Source organism: Tursiops truncatus, chromosome 3, assembly GCF_011762595.2.
Source record: "Tursiops truncatus isolate mTurTru1 chromosome 3, mTurTru1.mat.Y, whole genome shotgun sequence".
Classification (NCBI taxonomy): Eukaryota; Metazoa; Chordata; class Mammalia; order Artiodactyla; family Delphinidae; genus Tursiops; species Tursiops truncatus.
In genome coordinates, this window is record NC_047036.1 from 37,429,467 (window position 1) to 37,452,776 (window position 23,310).

A 23,310-nucleotide genomic window follows, 5' to 3' on the forward strand; every position below is an offset into this window, starting at 1 on the left:
CTCCTTGGTTAAATTAACAGCCTCAAGCTCTCTATCTTTACTTGTACCTATCTCTATAACAGTACTCAGTTAATGTACTAACACTTTTCCCAGCTGATCACATAAAGTATTATTCTGCCAGGAGCCCAATTTGTTAGCAGCCCAAGTGGCCACATGAAGCTAACCCAAGGGTTATGGCACTGCTATTTTTCTATGAGAAAATCTCCCAGATATTCCCAGTCTGAGGGTTGCCCTGGCCTGAGAATGTTTGGCAGTACTACCAGTTTAACATACCAGAGTATGTAAAGTTCAGCTCCTGGGAAGCAAAAGTATATAGTATAGCCGAATTGGAAATCTTTCCAACTAATTAAGGAACCATGTGGGAGTTTTGCTTATGGCATTCTCATTTGTAAAGGAAGGAAGAAGGCATTTACTAATAATGAAGAAAACCCATGAAACATTTTGCTGAATGCACATTGATTTTAGAGCCACCTCTTCCCACTAAGAATGCACTCAGTGGGCTTCCCTGGTGGCGCAGTGGTTGAGAGTCTGCCGCGGTCCGGGAAGATCCCACATGCCGTGGAGCGGCTGGGCCCGTGAGCCATGGCCGCTGAGCCTGCGCGTCCGGAGCCTGTGCTCCGCAACGGGAGAGGCCACAACGGTGAGAGGCCCGCGTACAGCAAAAAAAAAAAAAAAAAAAGTTTGGACACCTGCAAATATTCTTAATCCTCACTGTCCCCTCTGAGCATCGCAGCACTGAGGCTTCTATGTGTGTGGCTGAAATACACAATTACAAAGACACAGGTCTTCCCATCATGGTGTTATATTCCCTCTGAACATATAGAATGTACACAATAAACAGATTATTATAGCTTGGGATAATCAGGGAAGGTGTCACAGTCTTCCAAAGGGAAGGGCAGAACCTGTGTAAACACTAAAAGGGATTAAAGTATGTAAGGAGGGAGGATGAAAGGTTCTGGAGGCAGGTCAGAATCATTTGGTTTGTTGCGAGAACAATAATTATGTGGCTGGAAGAGAGATTTGGCCGTGAGATCCATAAGAGTTTAAAAGTTGGTTTGGCATCATTCCTCCTCCAACCAAATTCTTTTTGAAGGGCATATTACCATGAAAGTATATATATTATCCATAATCACTTTATTTTAAATGACCTGAAATTTGCTTTCTTGCAAATGAGATTTAAGTAGCTTGAAAATGAGAGCAGGTCTTAGTGTCCAGCCTTTTGTCTCTGGTCATAACCTTGCCTTATACAAATTTGGAAGATTAGACTGATTAAAAATATTTCTGGGGAATATGAAATTTATGTGGCAGTCCTGACTATAGTCCTTCATTTACAAGGAAAGAATAAGTATCTATGGATTATGAATTAAAACCAAGGAAATAATATTTGTCTGAACTGACTTGGTTTAGGATATAGTGTTTTTCATATGATTACATAAAATTGTATAATTCAATATGGTTCATGCAGGATTACATATAACTCACCTGTATGGTTGAGAGACTACTTACATAAACTGTACCTCCTTATTCCAAAGGGATTTTAATGGACATCATATAAACACTTGCAAACATGATAAAATTTTGTCCATTTGGATAAATCTAGAATTTCAATTTCTTATCATTATTAAATGAAGAATCAGTAGTTTTTACAATTTTAGGCAACATAATCAATATTTGAAGCCCAGGGCAGCACTGGCTCACTGCCTTGTGCTCTATCACTAGAAAGCACAGTCTATTTAAACAAATCATTCCTGCACCTGCCTTAGGTTTATATACACTCTGCTTCCTGGATTCAGAAGCTATTCAGTGTATAAAGTTATTTCAATTTGATAATTTCCTCATACAATTAAATATTTGTCATGTTCAAATTTCACACTAAAAATCATTCATGTACATCAGATACACCAAGGTGAGTTGAAAACTTCTTACTCTAAATTCATAATGTGTTCTGTGTTAAAATTCTTGCTTATTACAGAAGGAAAATTGCACACCTAAAAGCTGCTATTACTATAATTATTTGACAGGAAAGAGAGTGTCAAGTTTAGATATAATAGTAGGCTTCCCAGGGGTGCCCAAGTGTAAGGACTAAGATACAACAGTATAAAGACACAGTGATCTAAAGCAGTTTCATTTCAAGACTAGATGAACTGTGGATATATCTAGAGAAGTTGGTAACTACCCAAGGTCAGTTTAAAAAAAAGGAATGGTCACTGTGAGCAGTATGTCTAGATAGGTGTTTCCCAAAGTGTACATTAATCACTTAAAATACATGGGAGGGGGGCTTCCCTGGTGGCGCAGTGGTTGAGAGTCCGCCTGCCGATGCAGGGATGTTTGTGACCCGGTCTGGGAGGATCCGACATGCCGTGGAGCGGCTAGGCCCATGAGCCATGGCCGCTGAGCCTGCGCTTCTGGAGCCTGTACTCCGCAACGGGAGAGGCCACAACAGTGAGAGGCCCACGTACCGCAAAAAAAAAAAAAAATACGTGGGGGTTTGGCATAGAGGGAAGAGACAAAATGTTCAATGCTCAGGGCACACAAACTTATAGCAAAAAACCTTTTCAATTCATTGTTTCAATCAACATTTCCAAACTCAGTTGACCAGGAAACAATTATATACGTAATTCAACAATAAACCATATATATACATGTGTAGTATATATGTATACATATGTGTATGTTTATGATTTATTTCCATTATCTGTGGAAGAGGCTTTGAGAAGAGCTGAGATTTAAAAAAAGGTCTAAAAAGCTGCTAGACTAGGACTTACTCTTCCTTCCTCATGTTCACTGAACTGCTCATCTGCGATATCAGAATACCTGACAGATATTCTGAGGCTCCTTCTCCTACATGGATTTACAATTGTAAACGATGATCCAAGGATCAAGACTTCTGCAGGTCTACAGAGGTCAGAGAGTAGAGTGAGAATTTTCCTGACGATGGGGAACCGATTTCTTTGAGGAGAATGATTGCTCTTCTCTAAGTCCCTTTCCCAGCCTGCTTTGGGACAGGGGAGGCTATCTTCTAACACTTGACCTGTTGGGGGAGCTTCAAGAAAATCACTTGGGGATTTTTGAAGTAAGTTCACTAGTTGAGAGACGTGAGTCTGGGGTCTGATCACCTCCAAAAACATGTAAATAGCCTGTGGACACTGGGGCCTGACTCCTGCCAAGGAACTGAAGAAGGCTAGACACAGGCTCCTCATTGCTTTGGTGGAGGAGGCAGCAGTGCTGAGAGATGGGCTAAGAGAGGGATGCATGAGGGCTTCTCTGTGGACCAGACCTGAGTGATATAGGAGGGCCAGCATTACATCTTCAGTCCCGTCCAAGAGTGCCCACTGGCAGAGCAAGGAGCCCTCAGCAGAAAGAGGCTGCAGATGACTGCCAAATTCTCAGGGCCTCTTCTAGGGAAGTGCAGGGACTCAGTGGGGCTCACCTAAAATGCCCAAAGGATCTCTCAAAGAAAGTGCCAGTTTTACTTATCTGCCAGACCCACCCAGGGACACTAGTTTAACAGCTCTAGCACGTGCATCCAAATTGCCTCTTCCCTTCCCTTTCCTCCTCACTGCTATCTTCCACCTTGATGAGAAGACATAACAGCAGCTCCTAGTAGGCTTATAATAGAAGAGAGAAGTGAGCCTACAGGGCAAGCCCAGCTTTCTCACTCCTGGCTCTTCCAGCCCCACAAAGTCCTGGGTGGGGATGCGGAAAGATTTAATTTGCCCAGGAAAGATGAACCTCACTAAATAAAAACAGTAACTGGAGATAAAAATAACAAAACAAAACAAAACCACTGTGTTTGGATATTTCAAAGTTGAGCTTGTTCAGTAACCAGTAACAGAAAGTATGCAGACTGCTGGTAATCCAGAGCAGAGCATCAGGGGAGGCACATTTTAAATACTATGCATTTTACACCATAAAGTCTATACCTAAGAGAAGGGGGAAACAGAGCTGTCTGAAATGTAAAAGAATACAAAATATGATAGCTCATGAAATGAGCAGCATACTATGTGCTTCAAGTCCAAGTTTAACCTGCAATGTGACAATATAAAGATCATCACACATTGTTTTGGTCAAGAGAGAAAGTAATAACAATGAGGATGATCGACACTATAACCCTGTCAGATTAGCAGCACTGGTATATTGTGTAGATTAGGATCTCGTAATCAGAGAACCTTATTCTACTGCTCGGGATGATAGAACTACTTAAACTTGGGGGATCCAGATTGAAGAGATGTTCCCTGGGAAGGAAGAATTAAATGACTCTGAGATTCCAAAGTAAAATAGTGGGCTAGGTGACTTGTAGCAGACTAGACTTAAAAATATGTTCACCTGAGACAAAGAATATGGTAAGTGATGGAGAGGAATGAATTCTGGAGCCGGATTAGGTGGTTGAAGACCAACACATTCTGAAAGGCTACTATAATAGCTATTGGTTACAGCTCACTTCTTTTGCATCAAAAATATGTTACTGGATACATAGCAGTGAAAGTAGTATCACTGTTAATTTTGCAGACACCCATGGCAGATGGTTCCAATACCTAAAGACAAATACTAACTACAAAAATAATTAATCAGTTCCTCAAAAAGTTAAACCTAGAATTATTATATGACTCAGCAATTCCACTCCTAGGTATACACCTAAAGGAATGAAAATAGGTACTCAAATAAATACTTGTACACGAATGTTAACAGCAGCACTATTCACAGTAGCCAAAGGTAGAAACAACTCAAAATCCATCAACTCATAAATGGATAAACAAAACATTAATTAACTAATTAATGGAACATTAATCAGCCGTAAAAAGGAATGAAGCACTGATACATGATACAAACTGGATGAGCCGCAAAAATATTTTAAAAGGTCACATATTATATGATTGTATTTATATGAAATATATAGAATAGGGAAATCAATAGAAAGAAAGCAGACTAGTAGTTGCCTTGGGGTGGGGGAGGGGAAAATGGGGAGTGACTGCTTAATGCTTAAAGGATGAAAGTGTCTTACAACTAGATAGTGGTGCTGGTTGCACAACATTATGAATGGACTGAACGCCATTGAACTGTACACTTTAAAACAGTTACTGGTGAATTCTGTGTTATGAGTATTTTATCTAAAAAAAAACCCAAAGTGGCCAAATCACAAAGGAAGCTGCAAGCCAATCATACATTATGCAGAACAATTCTATAAGACTGAATTGAAAATAAGACATTTATTGTTCATAAAAGTATACATTTAAAAAAGTAACACAATGTCTTTAAGACCTAAATTATGCTGAGTAGAAAATGGGAACGGTATTCTAGAACCAAACTTCTTGACAGATCTTGGTTTGAAGACCAAAAAAAATTATATTTCTTTAATCAGCTATTCCTGACTAAATTGCTTCAAATGTCAGAAAGTAACAAGAAGTTACCCCAGTATCCTTGCCCTCTATTAAGCACTTGTAAGATCAAGAATTTGATGACTTGAATTATGAAGAACATCATAACATATTTGCATGTAAATGTTTATGACTACATAGTTGAATAAATTGGGTTGCCAAGTTAAACGTGGCTTATAGAGCAGGTCTAAGAACATAAAAATGGTGAATTGACTTAATAGGCAATACAATGCTAATAAACGCAGTCCTAGAAATTAAAGATGTGTTTATTTTATTTTATTTTATTTTTTACTTTTTTTAGCGTTACGTGGGCCTCTCACTGTTGCGGCCTCTCCCGTTGCGGAGCACAGGCTCCGGACGCGCAGGCTCAGCGGCCATGGCTCACGGGCCCAGCCGCTCCGCGGCATGTGGGATCTTCCCGGACCGGGGCACGAACCCGTGTCCCCTGCATCGGCAGGCGGACTTTCAACCACTGCACTACCAGGGAAGCCCAAGATTTGTTTATTTTTAAGAAAATATGTAGCAATGATGTAGGCAAAAAGGAAGTGGGAAAGAGCATTTTTATGAAAAGCAATATCCACTGAAAGGGAAAAAGAAATAGTGTAACAGAAACATATATGTAGTCTTATCTCAAATCCCCATAAATTTAGCCCAAATTCTATTGAGCATATAATTTTTACTAAAAATCACCATTGTATGAAGTTTCTTTCCCCTTACTATGTGCTTTGTTCTTTGCAGTTTAATTGGAGGCTTTATTTTAAAATGAACTTTGAAGCTATTTTGGTGGTTCATCTTTTCATTACTTCAGTAAAAAAACATCAGCTTGCTCACTGTAATAGTTGGTGGCAGCGTAATTAAATTCAAGGGAAATAAAGTATCTAGGTTCCCTTTTTTCCTATTGTGTGACTAAAGTGTTGAACACTTCTGTAAATAAAGCCACAAATGAAAGATCTTTGGCTGTTTTGTGAGTAATTATGAGTCTAAGCTGTTATCACTCACCAAGAGACGTATTCTAGAACTATTTTAACCATTACTTTCAGATATGTTCTTTGGCAAGGTGCATATTATATATTCTGTCATGTTCAACAGAGCTCCCACATTAGAAAGTCTTCCTTCAGTTATAAAACATTCTTATTGGGCTTCCTTGGTGGCGCAGTGGTTGAGAGTCCGCTTGCTGATGCAGGAGACACAGGTTCGTGCCCCGGTCTGGAAGGATCCCACATGCCGTGGAGCGGCTGGGCCTGTGAGCCAAGGCCGCTGAGCCTGCGCGTCCGGAGCCTGGGCTCCGCAACGGGAGAGGCCACAACAGGGAGAGGTCCGCGTACCGCAAAAAAAACCCCCAAATCAAACCAAACCAAACCAAAACAAAAAAACAACAAAAAAACCCCCACATTCTTATCTGTCAGAAAGTTACTGATATTTGGTGAAGAATATAAGTACTGGCTGATTATCCAAGGTCTAGTCCCAACCAAAGTAATTCAGCATATTAAAAAAATCCGATGAATAAATCAGTGAACGAATTTACTTTTTGTCTCTCTTTTGAGAAAAGTTTAGAGCACCAATCATTTAAATTAACATATTGTGCATGTGAATGTATGATAGCAGCTGTTAATATGCATTTTAAAGAGGGTGTGTGGTGACTTATCTAGCTACAAGGGCAACATATGTTCAGCTATGCATATGGACTTAATATAAATTATGATTGTAACATGCAGAGAGGCACAGAGAGACGTGCAATGGCTGCCTGTCTGCATTTAATCAGCTAACAACATATTTTTCTAACTGTATAAGAAAAGTCTTTATATTATCTTAACTGTTGAAAAATTATAGAACATGAACAATGATAATACCTTAAATTAGTTTCATACATTTTGAAACAGGTAACTATTTTTTTCTGTGAATGAAAATGCAGATTTTTAAAAAAAATATGTATTATTTAAGAGAGAAATTGGAAACAAAAGCTACAAGGACCACCTTGAAGACACTTCAAAATATGGAAACAGATTGTGTTTTCCTCCTTTAAACATTTTATCTCATTGTAGTTTTGATAGAGGGCATAGTTTAGTTATCTGAACACAATTAAGTTTACAAACTAGCTGATTGAACGTATTAGAGATAAAACAAATTACCTTCTCTTGATATTGCCTTCTTGAAGAATCCAAAGACTGGATTAGAGCTGTGGCATGGCCAACAAACATGGCGTAGCAGGTAGCTCCCACGATCATGCTCAGCATGGTGATCCAGAGGTCAGACATGCTCACCGGGGCCTGGGCTCCGTACCCGATGCACAGCATGTGACTCATCGCTTTGAAGAGTGCGTATGAATACTGCTTTCCCCAAGAGTCATTCTGCAACAGAAAAGAGGAAGTAGACTGAACCATTAGGATAGCAGAAGAAAAACCATGAAAAAGTATGACCCGTACACAGAAGCATTATAACATTCTTGTAATGGAGCATTTACACAGGTACTTCTCCCCAGTAGCTAATCACATGACGATGTTTTTCAACGCTTACCCAGAAAAATGAAATAGAAATAGTCTACTGTTATAATACACAATCCTAGTCAGTTTTTGATGTGTTATTTTAAAAACTAAACACTCCTTTTGGGATAATGAATGAACGCTGATTAGCTCATTTTAAAGTTTCCAGGAAATCTGGTCATTCTCTAGCAATATATTTGCAAGCTGAGAAATGCTGCAGATAGATGTGAAGCAGATAGGCCTAAGTATAGGAATTTTTATCAAAACCATGATGTTAGATTTTGAAAGTCCAAATGGTAGACTTGTGTAGTCCCTAGTCCTATACGTCTTAAATGAATAATTTGGAAATACATATCTGATAAATGAAAAGACTTCCTTGAAGCCTTCTCTGAGTAATGTTTATTGAAATTCAAATGTCAGGGTTGTTGATGGATGAATCTTGTTGGCTTTCTATAAAATAATAAAATAAAATAGAATAACATAAGCAAAATAATATCTTGGCAGACACTGAAAAAAAACCTGACTTCAGAGATCAGTTATTAGATGCAATTTCTGATGTCATTTCAAAACTTTATTCTAAGCTCAATTCTACAAAAATAAGCTGTTCAATATGTTTTATATAGTGTCTGATAAAATTTAAAGGACTTTTTTGATCAATTTGTCTCAAACTCCCTAGTCCAGGATGTACATAATTTATGAGACTCAGTGCAAAATAAAAATCTGAAGCGCTTTAGTGCAAAATGTAGGGAAAAAGGATACTGTTAAAGATAATAATATATAAAGACTTTTCCTTAAAATATTTTATTACTTATAAAACTTAGGAAAATAGTGCTAGTTGAGTAACAACACAAATTTACACATTTCAAAAAGTGAAATATTGCTGTCATAATTATATAAAATACAAGTAATACTATACTACTGTGATATCTTGATTGATCATACAATTTTTCTGGCGTAATTTTCTGCCAAATTCATTCCTTAGGTCATCAAAACTCATACAATTAATAATTTCATCTTCAGTGATAAAATTGAAAATGACATGTTGCTTTTGGCTAATGTAAGATCACAAATAATTTCTGATACATTTTTAATTTTGAGGAAGATCTTTCTGTTGATGCAACTGTTACTGGAACTATTAAGAGTATTTTATAGCCTGGGACATTAGGATAAATTTTTGATAAATAATTATTATTATTATTATTATTTTTTGCGGTATGCGGGCCTCTCACTGTTGTGGCCTCTCCCGTTGCGGAGCACAGGCTCCGGACGCGCAGGCTCAGCGATCCTGGCTCACGGGCCCAGCCGCTCCGCGGCATGTGGGATCTTCCCAGACCGGGGCACGAACCCGTGTCCCCTGCATCGGCAGGCGGACTCTCAACCACTGCGCCACCAGGGAAGCCCCGATAAATTATTTTAATGTATACATTTTAGTACATTTGGAGCTGATAATTCTCATGGAATAATTTTTAATTAGGATTAACTCTTCATATAAATCACATTCATGAAACTGAATGTGATTTTTTAAATTACAGTTTTTATTTTAAAATAACTATAGATTAACATGGAAATTGTAAGAAATAATAGAGAAATATCTCATGTACCCTTCATCAGCTTCCCTGAATGGTGACATCTTGCAAACTATAGTGCAATGTTACAACAGGAAATTGACATGGATACAATCCACTGATCTCATTCATATTTCACTAAATGTGTACTCATTTGTGTATTTAGTTTTATGCAATTCTATTACGTGTAGGTTCCTGTATTCATCATCACCGTCAACGTACAGAACAATTCCATCACAACAAAGAACCTTTACACTGCTTTTATTTTTATTTATTTATTTATTTTGGCTGTGTTGGGTCTTCGTTCTGTGCAAGGGCTTTCTCTAGTTGTGGCAAGCGGGGGCCACTCTTCATCGCGGTGCGCGTGCCTCTCACTATCGCGGCCTCTCTTGTTGCGGAGCACAGGCTCCAGATGCGCAGGCTCAGTAGTTGTGACTCACGGGCCCAGTTGCTCCGCGGCATGTGGGATCTTCCCAGAGCAGGGCTCGAACTCGTGTCCCCTGCATTGGCAGGCAGATTCTCAACCACTGCGCCACCAGGGAAGCCCTACACTGCTTTTATACTGAATTTAATGTTAAATGTAAATGTATGCAATGATATTTTAATATTTCCTCTGACATTTCCTATAACTTGCCCAGGTCGTACAAGAAACCAAAAGTAGTTTCATGATTTTTATATAATCCATAATGCCTGTTTATGTATTCTATTCCTGTATTTTCTTTTTTTTTTTTTTTTTTTTTTTTTTTGCGGTACGCGGGCCTCTCACTGCTGTGGCCTCTCCCGTTGCGGAGCACAGGCTCCAGACACGCACGCTCAGTGGCCATGGCTCACGGGCCCAGCCTCTCCGCGGCATGTGGGATCTTCCCAGACCGGGGCTCGAACCCGTGTCCCCCTTATCGGCAGGCGGACTCTCAACCACTGCGCCACCAGGGAAGCCCCTATATTTTCAATTACAAGGAAAATTTAATTTAAAAATTGTCTTCCTTGTTAATAACTGGCTTATTTAAAATTTCATATGAAAATAGTGTTATTTTCCATTATATGTGATGATCTGTAAATGTAATCCGTATTTCTAGGCTTGTGTATATTTGCTTTGCAGTGTTGCAGGATTTTTCAGATCTGGACATTTCACACTGAAGAATTTTAATAACTCCCTGATAACCTTTATTTCAATGGCCATGTGAACTCCTTTATTTTGTAATAATTTATTGATAAAGTTTATTGCTTGAGCTCTGCAGGTTCTGTCTTGGAACTTAGGCGAGAGATTTAATATTTGTGTAGATTCTTTGGAGATGGGCTCCTGAGACTGATAGGCAGGTGGCCCTTACCATGGCCCTATCCTTGCTGGCATGGGAAGCCCCTCCTATGTCACACTGCTGCTGCCTTTGCCACTGCTAACCTGAGCCCAGTTCCGGCTTGGCCACACTGGGGACGTATAGCACCCCAGACTGCTGAGGCGTGCATATGTGTGCCTTGCTGCCTGGCCCGTTGCTTGGCTTCTGTACTTCCTGCTGTGCCCTCAGGCCTGGACCTGTGTATGCACAGCTGCCACCTTGCAGCTCCGATGCTCATATTCATGCTTTGTTGTCCCAGTGGACTTCACATACAAAACATAAATTCAAAGATAACATTATTATGAATTTCAAGATGGCTGTAGCAGAGCTTTAATCCAAGCACAGGATCCTTCCCAAAGTAGGTCGCTTTGAAACAGCCAGGTCATACACCACATACCCATGAAGCCATCCCTGCCTTTGTCAAATTAACTCTTAAATTATCATAAATTTAAGAAATATATTGAATCTCTGTGGATATTTTTGTTCATTGTTTTAATAGGGCTTTCTAAAATCAAATTTATAGATTAAAATAGAACATGATAAGGTTTAAAAACCCAACCTCAGGGCTTCCCTGGTGGCACAGTGGTTGAGAGTCCGCCTGCTGATGCAGGGGACACGGGTTCGTGCCCCGGTCCGGGAAGATCCCACATGCCGCGGAGCAGCTGGGCCCGTGAGCCATGGCGCTGAGCCTGCGCGTCTGGAGCCTGTGCTCTGCAACGGGAGAGGCCACAACAGTGAGAGGCCCGCGTACCGCAAAAAAAACACCCAACCTCATAAACTTTGGAACAGTATATGGCTGCTGACAAATGAAAACTAACTAGTCTCTTTTAGTTGAAAGAGTTAAGGTTCTTAAAGTGAAATTTATTTTTTTTAATATAATAAAGGCATGCTGCCACAGTAAACTATCCAGAGAGAGAGAACTATAAAATAAAATTTAATTTTAAGGAAAGAAAATTATTTGTATATTATATTATACAACGCAAATTGTATAATGAACCCATGCACAGTTTTAATTTTGGGGAATGAACAGAGTTCATATGTATATATATATAATTACTCTCAGGAATACACTTAAGGTTCCCCAAATTCTAGATGTTCCATGAACAAGAAGTGGAATACTTAATTAACAAGCAATGTGTTCTATAAAAATTTTGAATGTACATGTTATTTAAAATGATATTTCATTCTTGAAATCCAACTCAATAACATACTGATAATACTAAAATTGGATTCATTACAAACCATACTATAAAGTAAACAAAAAGCGTTTTATCCCTATGATCCATTCAAAGAATGGGTAGAAAGAAAACAAGCTTGATTAATTTCTTTCTGGCTTTAAATCTCTTTGGGGCTCCTAGAGAACTCCAGGTATTCACATGTCATGGTGACTTCTATCCCTATATGATGATCTTCTCATGTGCCTGCATCTCCTCATAGATTAGGGCACGGCCATGACATGTTGATCATGTTCTAGAGTCTAAACTACATGATTCAGTGGAGACACTCAACACTTTTATTATTGTCAAAAGAAAGAGTGAATAAATAAATTTTGATTATGATGTTAAATCTAATGCAAGAGTTCCTTCCCTTATACAGGGGTATAGAAAAAGCATGTTGTTCATGTTGACGAAATTAGATATAATGCAAATCATTCAAAAGTCCAATGGGATGTCCAGTGGAGATTGCACTTTAATTCTGTTCATATTGTTTAGTTGTGAGGGGAAGCAGCATGTGGAGCTGGAGTATTATTTCACAAAATAATGCAGTTAGATAGCAGCCAAACTATTTTAAATAAGAATGTGCATTTATGTTCATTTTCATTTATCTCCTTAGGCACACTCAGCAGGCATACTCTCTTAAACGAGTTAAAATAAATTTATATCATACATGCTTCCTGATCCTTTCAAATCACGGAAAACTTTTCTACTCTTGTTTTATCCATATTTCTCTCCCTTTCTCTCCACCTAAAAATCAGGTATAGATTTCTCTGTACCTTTTCCCATGCTGATATAATTACACACACATGCACACACACACACACACACACACAGACACACACACAGACACACACACATTCTGAGATTCTGGTGTTTTCCCCTATAAAAATGGATTATATCATATATTATTTTCTTCATATTGCTTTTATCACAGAAATATCCCTCCAAAAATCTAGTCTTCATATAATTGTTGATGCCATAGTTAATTCATCCATTTGCCTATTGTTTTCTAGTTTTTTTCCACTACAATCTATTCTGTAGTAAACAACCTAATACATATAGCCCTTACATCTATCAATCAGATTCCCAGGAAAATGTTTATTGGGTCAGAAGGTAAAGTTTTCAATTTGATTTTAAAATATATTACCAGACTTTTGCAAAAGACTGTAACTTTTCCAAAAACAAGAAAAAATATACTACATCACTTTCTATAGTGAGAAATAGTTACCCATTGTTACCCTTATTTGCATTTCCCTGACTAGGGAATTTGAGAAGATGTTCATATACTTATTAACCAACTAGAACTCATTTCTGATGAAATTCTTATTTCTCCTTATTATTTTGTAATACTGTAATATTTTGAAGCCTTGATATCCATTCTTTAACTATGTGATTTAAATATTTATGCCTATTTACTCTTTGCTATACAAACATGTCATTTTATGTAGAAAAATAAATTGCAATTTCCTTGACAGCTACTGGATTTCCTGTATTGTTTTCAAAAACTCCCTAAATCTGACATTATTCATATGTCCTAAATGTTTTTCTTGAAATTGTTATTTTTATATTTACTTATAGTTACATCTTTTACTTAAGTGATTTCCATTGGTATATGGAATGAAGTTCACATTTTCTTTCATTCTAAAAGGATTCTCTCTTGAGACAGCACACTAATGAACAACCTGATCTCCACGGACAGAAAAATGCCTCCTTTGTTATATATTGTCTACGTACATCATTGGTATTTGTTTCTGGGGTCAATATTTTGCTCCATTGACCTGTTAGACTATTTCTATGCTGATACCATATGGTTTTAAATTACAGTGACTATACACACACACACACACATATATACGCATATATATATCAAACCCCCCTCTCAATTCCAACAGGGGTTTAAACTAAGTTACTATGTGAAGAAATTTGAGCAAGACCATGTTTTAAGCAGGAAAAAATCTGGAAAGATGATGCTGGAAGTGGGACAGGGTACTTGGGAGAAAACTCTGGTTGAGGACAGTCATCAAACCCAGAAAATTCATCATCTATCTATCTATCTATCACCTATCGGAAGAATTTTTCATGGATCAGCCAGTCTAAATTGTAGTGACAATATGTAAGAGACTAAGGAATACACTAGGAAACCCAGTGATGGCCAGATCTGAAGGGTTCAGAACATTTTTTTCAGTATGATATGAGAAGCCTCTGAGTTTTTCGACAGGGCATGGTATGATTTGAACGATACTTTAGGAAGACTGATCAGGAAGCATTGAGGCACAGCGGTTCTCCACTGAGGATGATTTTGCTGCCTAGTGGACATGTGGCAACACAGAGAGGCCTTTCTGGTTTTTACAACTGGGGGAGGAGCTATTAACATCTAGTGGGTAGACGCTAGTGAAGCTGCTAAATGTCCTACAATTCATAGCAAAGTTCTCCCACAGCAAAGAAGTATCCGGCCCAAAATGCCAACGGTGGTGAGGTTGAGAAGTCCTAGTGTGGACGGTAGACTTAACAATAGATACAGAAGTCAGTTTAAGAGCTATTACAAGTTTAAGGGAGGTGAAATGAGAGCTAAAATAGCATAAAAGTATAAAGTATAAAACAACAAGAGATAATCTTGAGGAGATAAGAGCTATAGAATTTAGTATATCAGGTCTTTGTGAAATGGTAAAAGAAAGAGGATAGTAGAATACCTTAGGGGGTTATGAAAAAAATAGAAAGATTCATGCAACACAGGCTTTTCCTCTGGGGGAGAGTGATTAGGTGGAGGGATCTTTTCTGTTATTTCATGAGACCAGTATCATTCTCTTCAGATGCTGAATGTCCTCTTTTTTTTTTTCCTCTTGTGTGTACAAGAGCCAATCCAGCCCTCACAGTGGTATGTGGTGGCAACCATGATTATGAGGCTGTCGTTGAAAGGATCCCAAGTGGAGGAATGGTATTTTATACCATTACCTCCATCGTCTTGTATCCCCTCCTACTCTCCCCACCATCCCCACCCACCATTACAGTCCTAGAAACAAAAGATGCAAGCAGGAAGTTTAGATTGACTGTGATAAAAACACACATACAGCGTATTCTTGAAAAACAGTATGATAAAAACAACATGCATGGTTCTAAATTGTTCAAAGCACCAATTATTATATTAAGTCAGAATAGTCTTATCACCACACAATTCTCATCATCACTTGATAAATGTTGACATTGAGACAGAGAACACAGTGACTTGCCCAGGGTTACAAGTTTGTAAGTGGAGTATTCAGTTTTTTTAACCCAGGCAGTCGGGCTCTAGAGACCATATTATTAACCACTGTATGATACTTATCTCAACTTTACAAACCTATTATATTTATAATTTCAGGCAAAATATTGAGGGTGAAAGACTAACTGACCAGCCCAAATTTCACATTTCAACCCTATTTAACATAGTAAATTAAAATAAGGCAAAGAGCAGACATAAAGAAAGGAAAGATAGAATCTTAGAGGGTTTTGTGAAAAATCCAGGAAGGTTTCTATTCCCAATATGTCCTATTTATTTTATTATGTAGCTGTTCTCTTTTCATCTTTTAAAAATGATCCTATCATATTTTAGTGTACATCAATAATACCATGAATAGGAGACTGTATACTAATAGTGCTTTACTATACAATCCAAATATTACCAACTAACATATAATTTGAATCCTATTGAAAGTAAACAAATAAATTACCTGTGAGCTCTGATTTAATTAGGGCTTATCTTGTTTTTATTTTAGGTAATGATTTACCAACAAATTGCTCCTTATAGATTATTTTTTTATTATTCAGAATGTTCACTCATTTAATTCATCACTTCGCTGAGGTATCATTGAAATTGATTATTTTTTTGAGGAAAACGTTCTGAGCCAAGTTAAATGAAAATATATATAAGATCACTTGATTATTCCATCAAGGAACTTTCATTTAGAAAAATTATATTTTGAGCTTTCCCTAGGTTTACTTAAAATCCTTTCTAGGCATTTATTTTGACACCCTGGTTTGTACTGCTACTGAATTTGGGACAGGGTTAAGGGCTATGGCAAAAGGAAAGGAAAGAAAAGTTTCTTCTAGAGTGTCCTAGATCTCCTGACATAGGATATTCAAAGTCAAACTAAGCCACTTAGTAACCCACCATGGCAACAAAAGTTGTCCAGTTCGTCATCTATCACATGAACTAAAATTCTGTTAAGTTAGGAGGCCAAAATATTCCGTTGTTGAATACCTGAATTAACTCTTCATCTCTTGAAAGCAAATATGAATATGTTAAGTAGGTAAAATCTTAGCAAAATCTGACACATAGAATTTAGAGACTCAAAAACTCACACATAAATTGCTAAATTATTAAAAATCAGAGAGATAACAAAGTAGTAGAACTAGAAATCCAGGTGGAGAATGAGCTTAGCTGCGCTAGGTTACCAAATTTGCATCAGTGTGTTCAATTTACTTCTTCAGTCACTGAATACACTTACTACTTATATCAGCTATAGCAATGCCAATCAAATTGAAAGTTGCATTAAAGAGTCCTGAAGACAAGGAATACAGCACAACATAATCTGCCTGAAGTCATAGGAAGTGTCAGTAAAACAGGTCGCCAATTCCAAAGATACTGTGTTCACTTGAGTATGCCATGATTTTACTTTATCTGTATATAAAAGAACAGAATCAGGGCAGTAAACAGCTGTTCTCCCTCAATTTCACAGTGCTGAAGAATGATAACCAACCATCACCAGACTTTGGGAGCAAACTTTATATTGATTAGTAATTGAAATAGAATTATCCCAGTTTTTTAAGTATTAATTTAGATTTTTTTGTTCCTTGAAACACACCCCCTAGAATTATTGGATTCATATATTTATTACAAACCAAAACATTTAAACAACATTCTTGAAGAGGTCCCTATCTTGGTTGAATGAAACATAGTGACTTTTTGTTACAGATCATATTAAGTGATAATGTCACTAGGAAGACAAGTAGAAATCAACTCAATGAGCGCATGCTAAATGAATTATTCAGTAGGAATATTGTGCATGCCATTTCTAAGGAGACTTGTGGTAAAGACTGCCAGCAATGTTGGGTGTAAGGTCAAAATGGAGAGAGCCAAAAGAAATAACATTTCTTAAAAAAAAAAAATATATATATATATATATATATATATATATATATATGATGTAGCATTTCCCCTATAGCACAGTGCTGTGCAAAGTGAATATTAACTCTCAAGTGCACAAGAAGAAAGAGACCCTACCAACACCGCCTTATATTGATTCCGTGACTTATCAACATTGTTACGTAACATTAGCACTATATTTTTAAACGTATTAGGAAGTAGTGAGTTATTTCTCTTCCATTCACATGATAGAAGCTCTTGAATTCTTGGGATATATATTTGTATTCTTGATAGCAATATCTCCAGCTAATTTAAAAGCCATGATTTTTGGCAATGACATGGTTACATGTATTTTTTCAGTGGGAGAAATTTATTTTTCTTATTTGTAGTGTTATGATCTGCTTACAAACATTTGCACCTCTGACATCAATGCTTTTGCATTATAGGAGGGTTTAACAGTTTTTAGCAATAAAATATAAAGCTACTGAATAATAAATTGCTGATACTGTAAAAAGAATGATGTCTGGTCATTTTAAGAGCTTGTTCTAGACATGTTCCCTGGTCAATTAATCCTCTGAGTTCTAAGTGTACTCTCTCCTGTTTCAATAATGGTGATAAAATACAAAATTTGCATTAAGTATATTTATAAATTAAAATTTAATGATACTTGAGATCATGGATATTTTTCCTCACATTTCTTTTAATGTTGGTGCATTATTTTAAAATAAAAATTAATAAAATCAACCATGATCTGGTTAAACTATCTCCATTCTGAAAGTGATAGCTGCAATTCAAATTGTTATCACAGTATATCTGGGTAAAATGATGACGCCATCCACTATAATCTGTATTGAGTTATCTACTTGATAACTTATAACTTATCTTGCCCTTGAGTTATCTACTTCAGGGAAATATACTTTTATTAGATCACTGGCTAATTAAATTATATAGAAAACCATTCCCCTATGCTCAAGTTATTTCAATCACAAGTTTGAAAGATAAATGCCACCAGTTAAAATTATTGTGTTACTTCAGAAAAATATTTTTAAAATGCATCTTCTTATTCATAGCAAAGTAGCAGCTACACAGATCAACAACAGTACATGTTATTTAATTCTAAAGGCATGACCTTAAATTGCAGACAAATAAAGCTTTCAATTACAAGTAACGCTAGCACTTGGTGTATTGCTTACTCAATCTAATAAAATAAGCCTAGGAAATCCTCCACTGTGTAAGGCTGTGCAAAAGGCAGAAAGTATTGGGCACTTTGAGTTATTTTTAGAGCCTAACCCACAACTTAAAGCTCTTATTCTATGACATGTATTCAGTGTTCTCTTAGCATGCAAGGCTTCTGTGTCAGAGCTACTGATCTGAGAGAATATTCTGCTTTGACTTCTAAATCCACCTAAGCCTTATACAAATGTAAGTCTCTTGCGTTGCGGAGCACAGGCTCCGGACGCGCAGGCTCAGCGGCCATGGCTCACAGGCTCAGCCGCTCGGCGGCATGTGGGATCTTCCCGGACCGGGGCACGAACCCGTGTCCCCTGCATCGGCAGGCAGACTCTCAACCACTGCACCACCAGGGAAGCCCACAAATGTAAGTCTTATAATGTGTGGACTCCTTGATGTCACCTGCAACTTCACATCAAATTCAAATTCAAATATTTTAATTAAGAAAGGCAAAACATATTTCTTGATCAATAGAATCAAACCAAAAACCCTTTTTACTCGTACTACAAAGCTTAAATGATACAGTCTCAGTTGTCTGTGATAAATCAATTCTCTACTCACATCACATTTGAGTGTGAGTGTGTGTGTGTGTGTGTGTGTGTGTGTGTCTATATATATTAGAAAGACAGAGGGAGGAAAGGAGAGAGAGAGAGAGAAGAATTTCTTCTTTTCACGGCTCAGACTATCTTCTTTCAGCCATATCCCTGAATTCAGATACAGACTGACTTGGAAATCTGTAAGCAAACAAACTATAAAGCAGAAAGAAAAGAATTTGAAATGATCTGTTTTATTTTCCCCTTCTTCTTTTTCTTCCAGCTTTTGGTTCTGTTGGCTTACAAGACTACGAAAATGGTGATTCAGACATAAGTCCCATCTCTGATGAGCTCCTTTCAATTCTCTAAATCCAAACAAAAATACATGGACGATTGTCCCATATTCAACCATGGCATTACTATCCAAAGAAAATATTAATGTGAAGTAAGTTCCCACTGAACTTCAGTAGATTCCTTTGAAATTCTGCTAATGAGCACATTCTAGCTATTTTCTTACGGCATGGAGAAGAAAACTAAGCTTATCTAAGTTTTAGGAAAGAAGCAGGTTTTAGTCTATTTCTGCATGATAAAAAATATCATAAGAAAAAGGCAAATGCTACCAGAAATGAAGTGTCCCTAAATCCTTTGGTAGAATTCTTACTTGTTTTCAAGTCTAATATTACCTAATGCCAACACAGCCCACAATTCTAACCACTTTGGGTGTGGGGCATGACTTAGTGCAATTCCTGTAGAAGACTGATCTATAACATCTAAATCAGGCAAAATGTCAAATTTGTCACAAACTGGAAGACTGACTTTAAGGAACACAGCCAGACAGGTCACATATATGCCTTCCTTAACTTCCTCTGATGCAGAAGGAAACAACGCCATGGCTTACTGGCAAAGCTAGACAATGCCTTAACAGTTAACAGCATGCATTTTTCAGTCAACAGGGACTGTTCAGAAAAAAGAAGTAAACATTCAAAGCTTAATGATTTCTCTTGTGCATTGCTTCCATGACTCATGCCAAATTTTCCCAATCTAGTTCTAAAATGATTAATCTGCTCCAATGAGTAAATAGTCTTTCATCTTCAATTTCTTTGGACCCTAGTGACACAGGTGAACAAAATCATCTGTGTGTGCTGTGGTGTGGGTATATGTGTATGTGTACCCAAGCCTTGCCTAGAAAATGTGTAGCATAGTGTACACCCTGTGTGCTGTCCCTGGTGGCACTGTGACACTAGATTTTCCGGACAGTGGAGACTGAAGCAGCAGTATACCACAGTGGAGCCAACTTCTATCACATTGCAGATGAGGTTTGGAAGAAGAGTACCAAATTCTCCAATCAGAGAAACAAGACAATGAATGGCCTAGTCAAAAATCTCTCCCATATCTTCTTCTAAGATGCTAGAAATTACCTTGAGTTTCTCTGTTCTAGGTAAGACAGTAAAATCAATGACGTTCTCTGGAAGGTCATGATTTAAATGCCTGTACATTACCTAAAGTCAGTATATCCTTCTGCTGTGGCCTGCAGGTTCCTTGGCTGGCCCCAGTAGGGTTCAGGGTTGACTCTCAAGACACTGGAACTGGATGTGTATTGGGTAGCACCAAGCAGAAAAGGCATGAAGAGCATCCCAAGATGAGTTCTTTAGGGAATGATGAGGCATGAATGCCATAAAATTGAAAGCAAATGTCAGAAGTAGGACCTTTCAATTGCAAAGAGATAGGATTGGAGTCAATGCGCATCAGGTATATATGATGAGGCACAGGCAGATTGCTGTTGCTTTGGAATGGTCCATGGCTTGCCTTTGGCTATCACTGGAAATATATTATGTGGTTAGAACGGAATGGTTCAAACTATTCTTTTTATCCTCTATTCTGTTAGAGTGAGGTGGCATGCTGGGTTAGTGGAGAGTCACCCTTGAAGGTTGGCAAAGGATAAAAAGTCAAATATATATGTCTCCATATAAGGAATAGAAAGGATTATAGAAACTTAGAGTAGAAAATGAATAGCACCCAAAAGAGTAAATCCCAGAGCATCATGTACAATAAAAGTGAAATCTGAGCAATGGGGTAAGGTGAGTATCAACAGAAGTCAGAAAGAAAAAATTAAAATATTTTTTAATTAATTATTTTTATAAATTTCCCTGACATTAACACTGTCGAGATATAGGGCAGCTTTATGAGAAGAGGTAAAATGTATTGACATTCTTTGTAAACCAATAGGTGATGGTTGCCTGAGGATCTCAATTGTACATACAATTTGAAGGCGTTCAGATTTGGTTCTAATTATGTGTTTTTCTCCATATTTTGTTAGCTACATTATGCAGGAGTAAATTGCACAAATACAATGGACAGATATTTCTACCAAGTTTAGATAGAGAACTTTCAGAGGTAGAAAACAAGGTGAAGAATACTTAGTATTTAGAATGGTAATACAATCACAGGAATAAGAAGAGACAGAAAAACTGGGTTAAAGTAGTGATCTTGATAACATTATCAAAAAAAATTTATTTCAGAATTCACTAAAACATTTCTAAAGACAAATTCAATAGTGAACTAAGGCATTTTCAAAGGCAATGATCTACCCCTTAAATTAAATCTTCATAAAGTAGGTTCATGGTATATTATCTCTTGATCGAAAATATACCTATGAACACAGAACACAAGGGATTTAGGCTATACTAGAAATAGAATTCACGTATCTAAGAGACCAACAAGTTGTCCCCAAAGTTTAAGAAAAACAACTGAGCCTTGCTGTGTATTCTGGATATTAATAAAGTGGACCATTTGAAAAGGAAAGAAGTTCCAGAAAACAAACCTTCATAAGCAATTGACCTTTGTTATCCTATCAACATATAAATCTGAAAGCATCACAGGGGTTCTGATGCCATTTACTAGACTCAGAAGAAGTTGTTCTTTACATATTTTTATTCGCTATTGAGTAAACTATGACAGGTTTCACTCCAATCAAGAACTTATTTATTTGTTAATCTATCTCCCTCTTCCATGCTGCCTCTTCCCATAAAACAAGCATCAAACCCCAAACATATTGATTCATCAAAAGAAGACAGACCACTCTCCTGACCTGTAGCCCTAACTATTTATGTGGATGTCCTCTACTTGGCTTTAAACAGAAGTCCCAAACTCTGTGTGTTCAAACAGAACTCATGTAAACTGAGCCTACCTGCACTGAGACCCACTGTTCCTGAATCCCCCAGCTCAGTTTACTTCCCCTCTCTCCACTGGGTGGACCCAAAGCATTGGGCAGAAAAGCAGCTAAGCAGTACCTGCTTCCACTTTACTACCCAAATAGTTCTCAGGCTAGCAGGTTGAAGGTACATATTTATCACAGAGCAACCAACCAAGCACCCATAAACAACAATTTAAAAGAATCACTCTTTGCCCCCTTTCTTGATCGCATACAGGCTCCCATTCTCTGCCCAGTACTTCCCTCCAGGACATCTTATGATGTCATTTGGTTTTAGTCCATATTAAGCCCTGGATTTTGTTACTTCTATTATGAAGTATTTATAATACGGAAAATAACTTGGCCTCCTTAATAATCATGATTGTCTTCTGTGTACTTCTTCCAGGATTGTGACTCTGGCCAGTTGTTTCCCCTCCAAGTTTTTAAAAATCAAATTACACTTCTGTGATGAATGCTATGTCATAATTAGATTATATCATCTTGTAAGATACCAGATATTACCATCTTGTAAGTGGTGCTTGATATTAAACTGATTTATACGGTGTTGTCATTTAGCTTCCGATGATTCTTGTGCATATTAAAAACTAAACACAACCCCCCACACTATTTTTACTTTCCAAAACATAATTAATCAGATATGATTGTTCTCAATATGCTCTGATTTTCTCTTTAGGGTCGAGAATTAAATGGCAGAGGTTTCTCCATATAAGAATAAGCCACGCATATTTGGTGAATAGAGGGCACTGAATTTTATCCTTTCCTCTACTCATCCCCCATACCCCCAACAAATTAAAAAAGGATAGAAAAATGCAGACATTCTATATTGCCTAATCTTAGAATTTCCTGGGCTTGCCAGAATCATTCCCTGTGTACGGACCAAATAACAGAGAACACACTTAAATACACTAAAGTTTGAAGGTGCTTTCCCAATATCCCTGAACTAGTTTGACATTGTGTAGGACTCAAAACTCAGATGCAGTTTTCTCTTAGATCAGTGTCAGGCACATAGTGTGTAGCCATTAAATATTAGTGGACTGTTTTTGATGGATAGCCTGAGGTATTAAGTGGCTACTAATAATTTAGTATTAAACAAATTACCACTAATGATTTACTTTTCTGCCTACTATGTTAATGTAATGTTTCTGTAACATATTGTTCTCTGGAAAAAATACAGCAATTATCAGGGAACCATTTTTTATCAGCTTTTCACACTGTTAGGTCAAGCTCAGAGTTAGGGGCAGAA

The 23,310-nt window shown here is 37.4% G+C and overlaps 1 protein-coding gene across 1 annotated transcript in view; it reads right to left on the reverse strand.

The window, feature by feature from the left end:
• Positions 1–23,310, reverse strand: part of HCN1 (hyperpolarization activated cyclic nucleotide gated potassium channel 1) — a 368,418-nt gene that overhangs the window by 104,773 nt on the left and 240,335 nt on the right. The window contains exon 4 of the mRNA XM_019929239.3: positions 7,505–7,723. Coding sequence (XP_019784798.1) covers positions 7,505–7,723 — 219 coding nt within the window. The remainder of the gene's footprint in view (positions 1–7,504; positions 7,724–23,310) is intronic.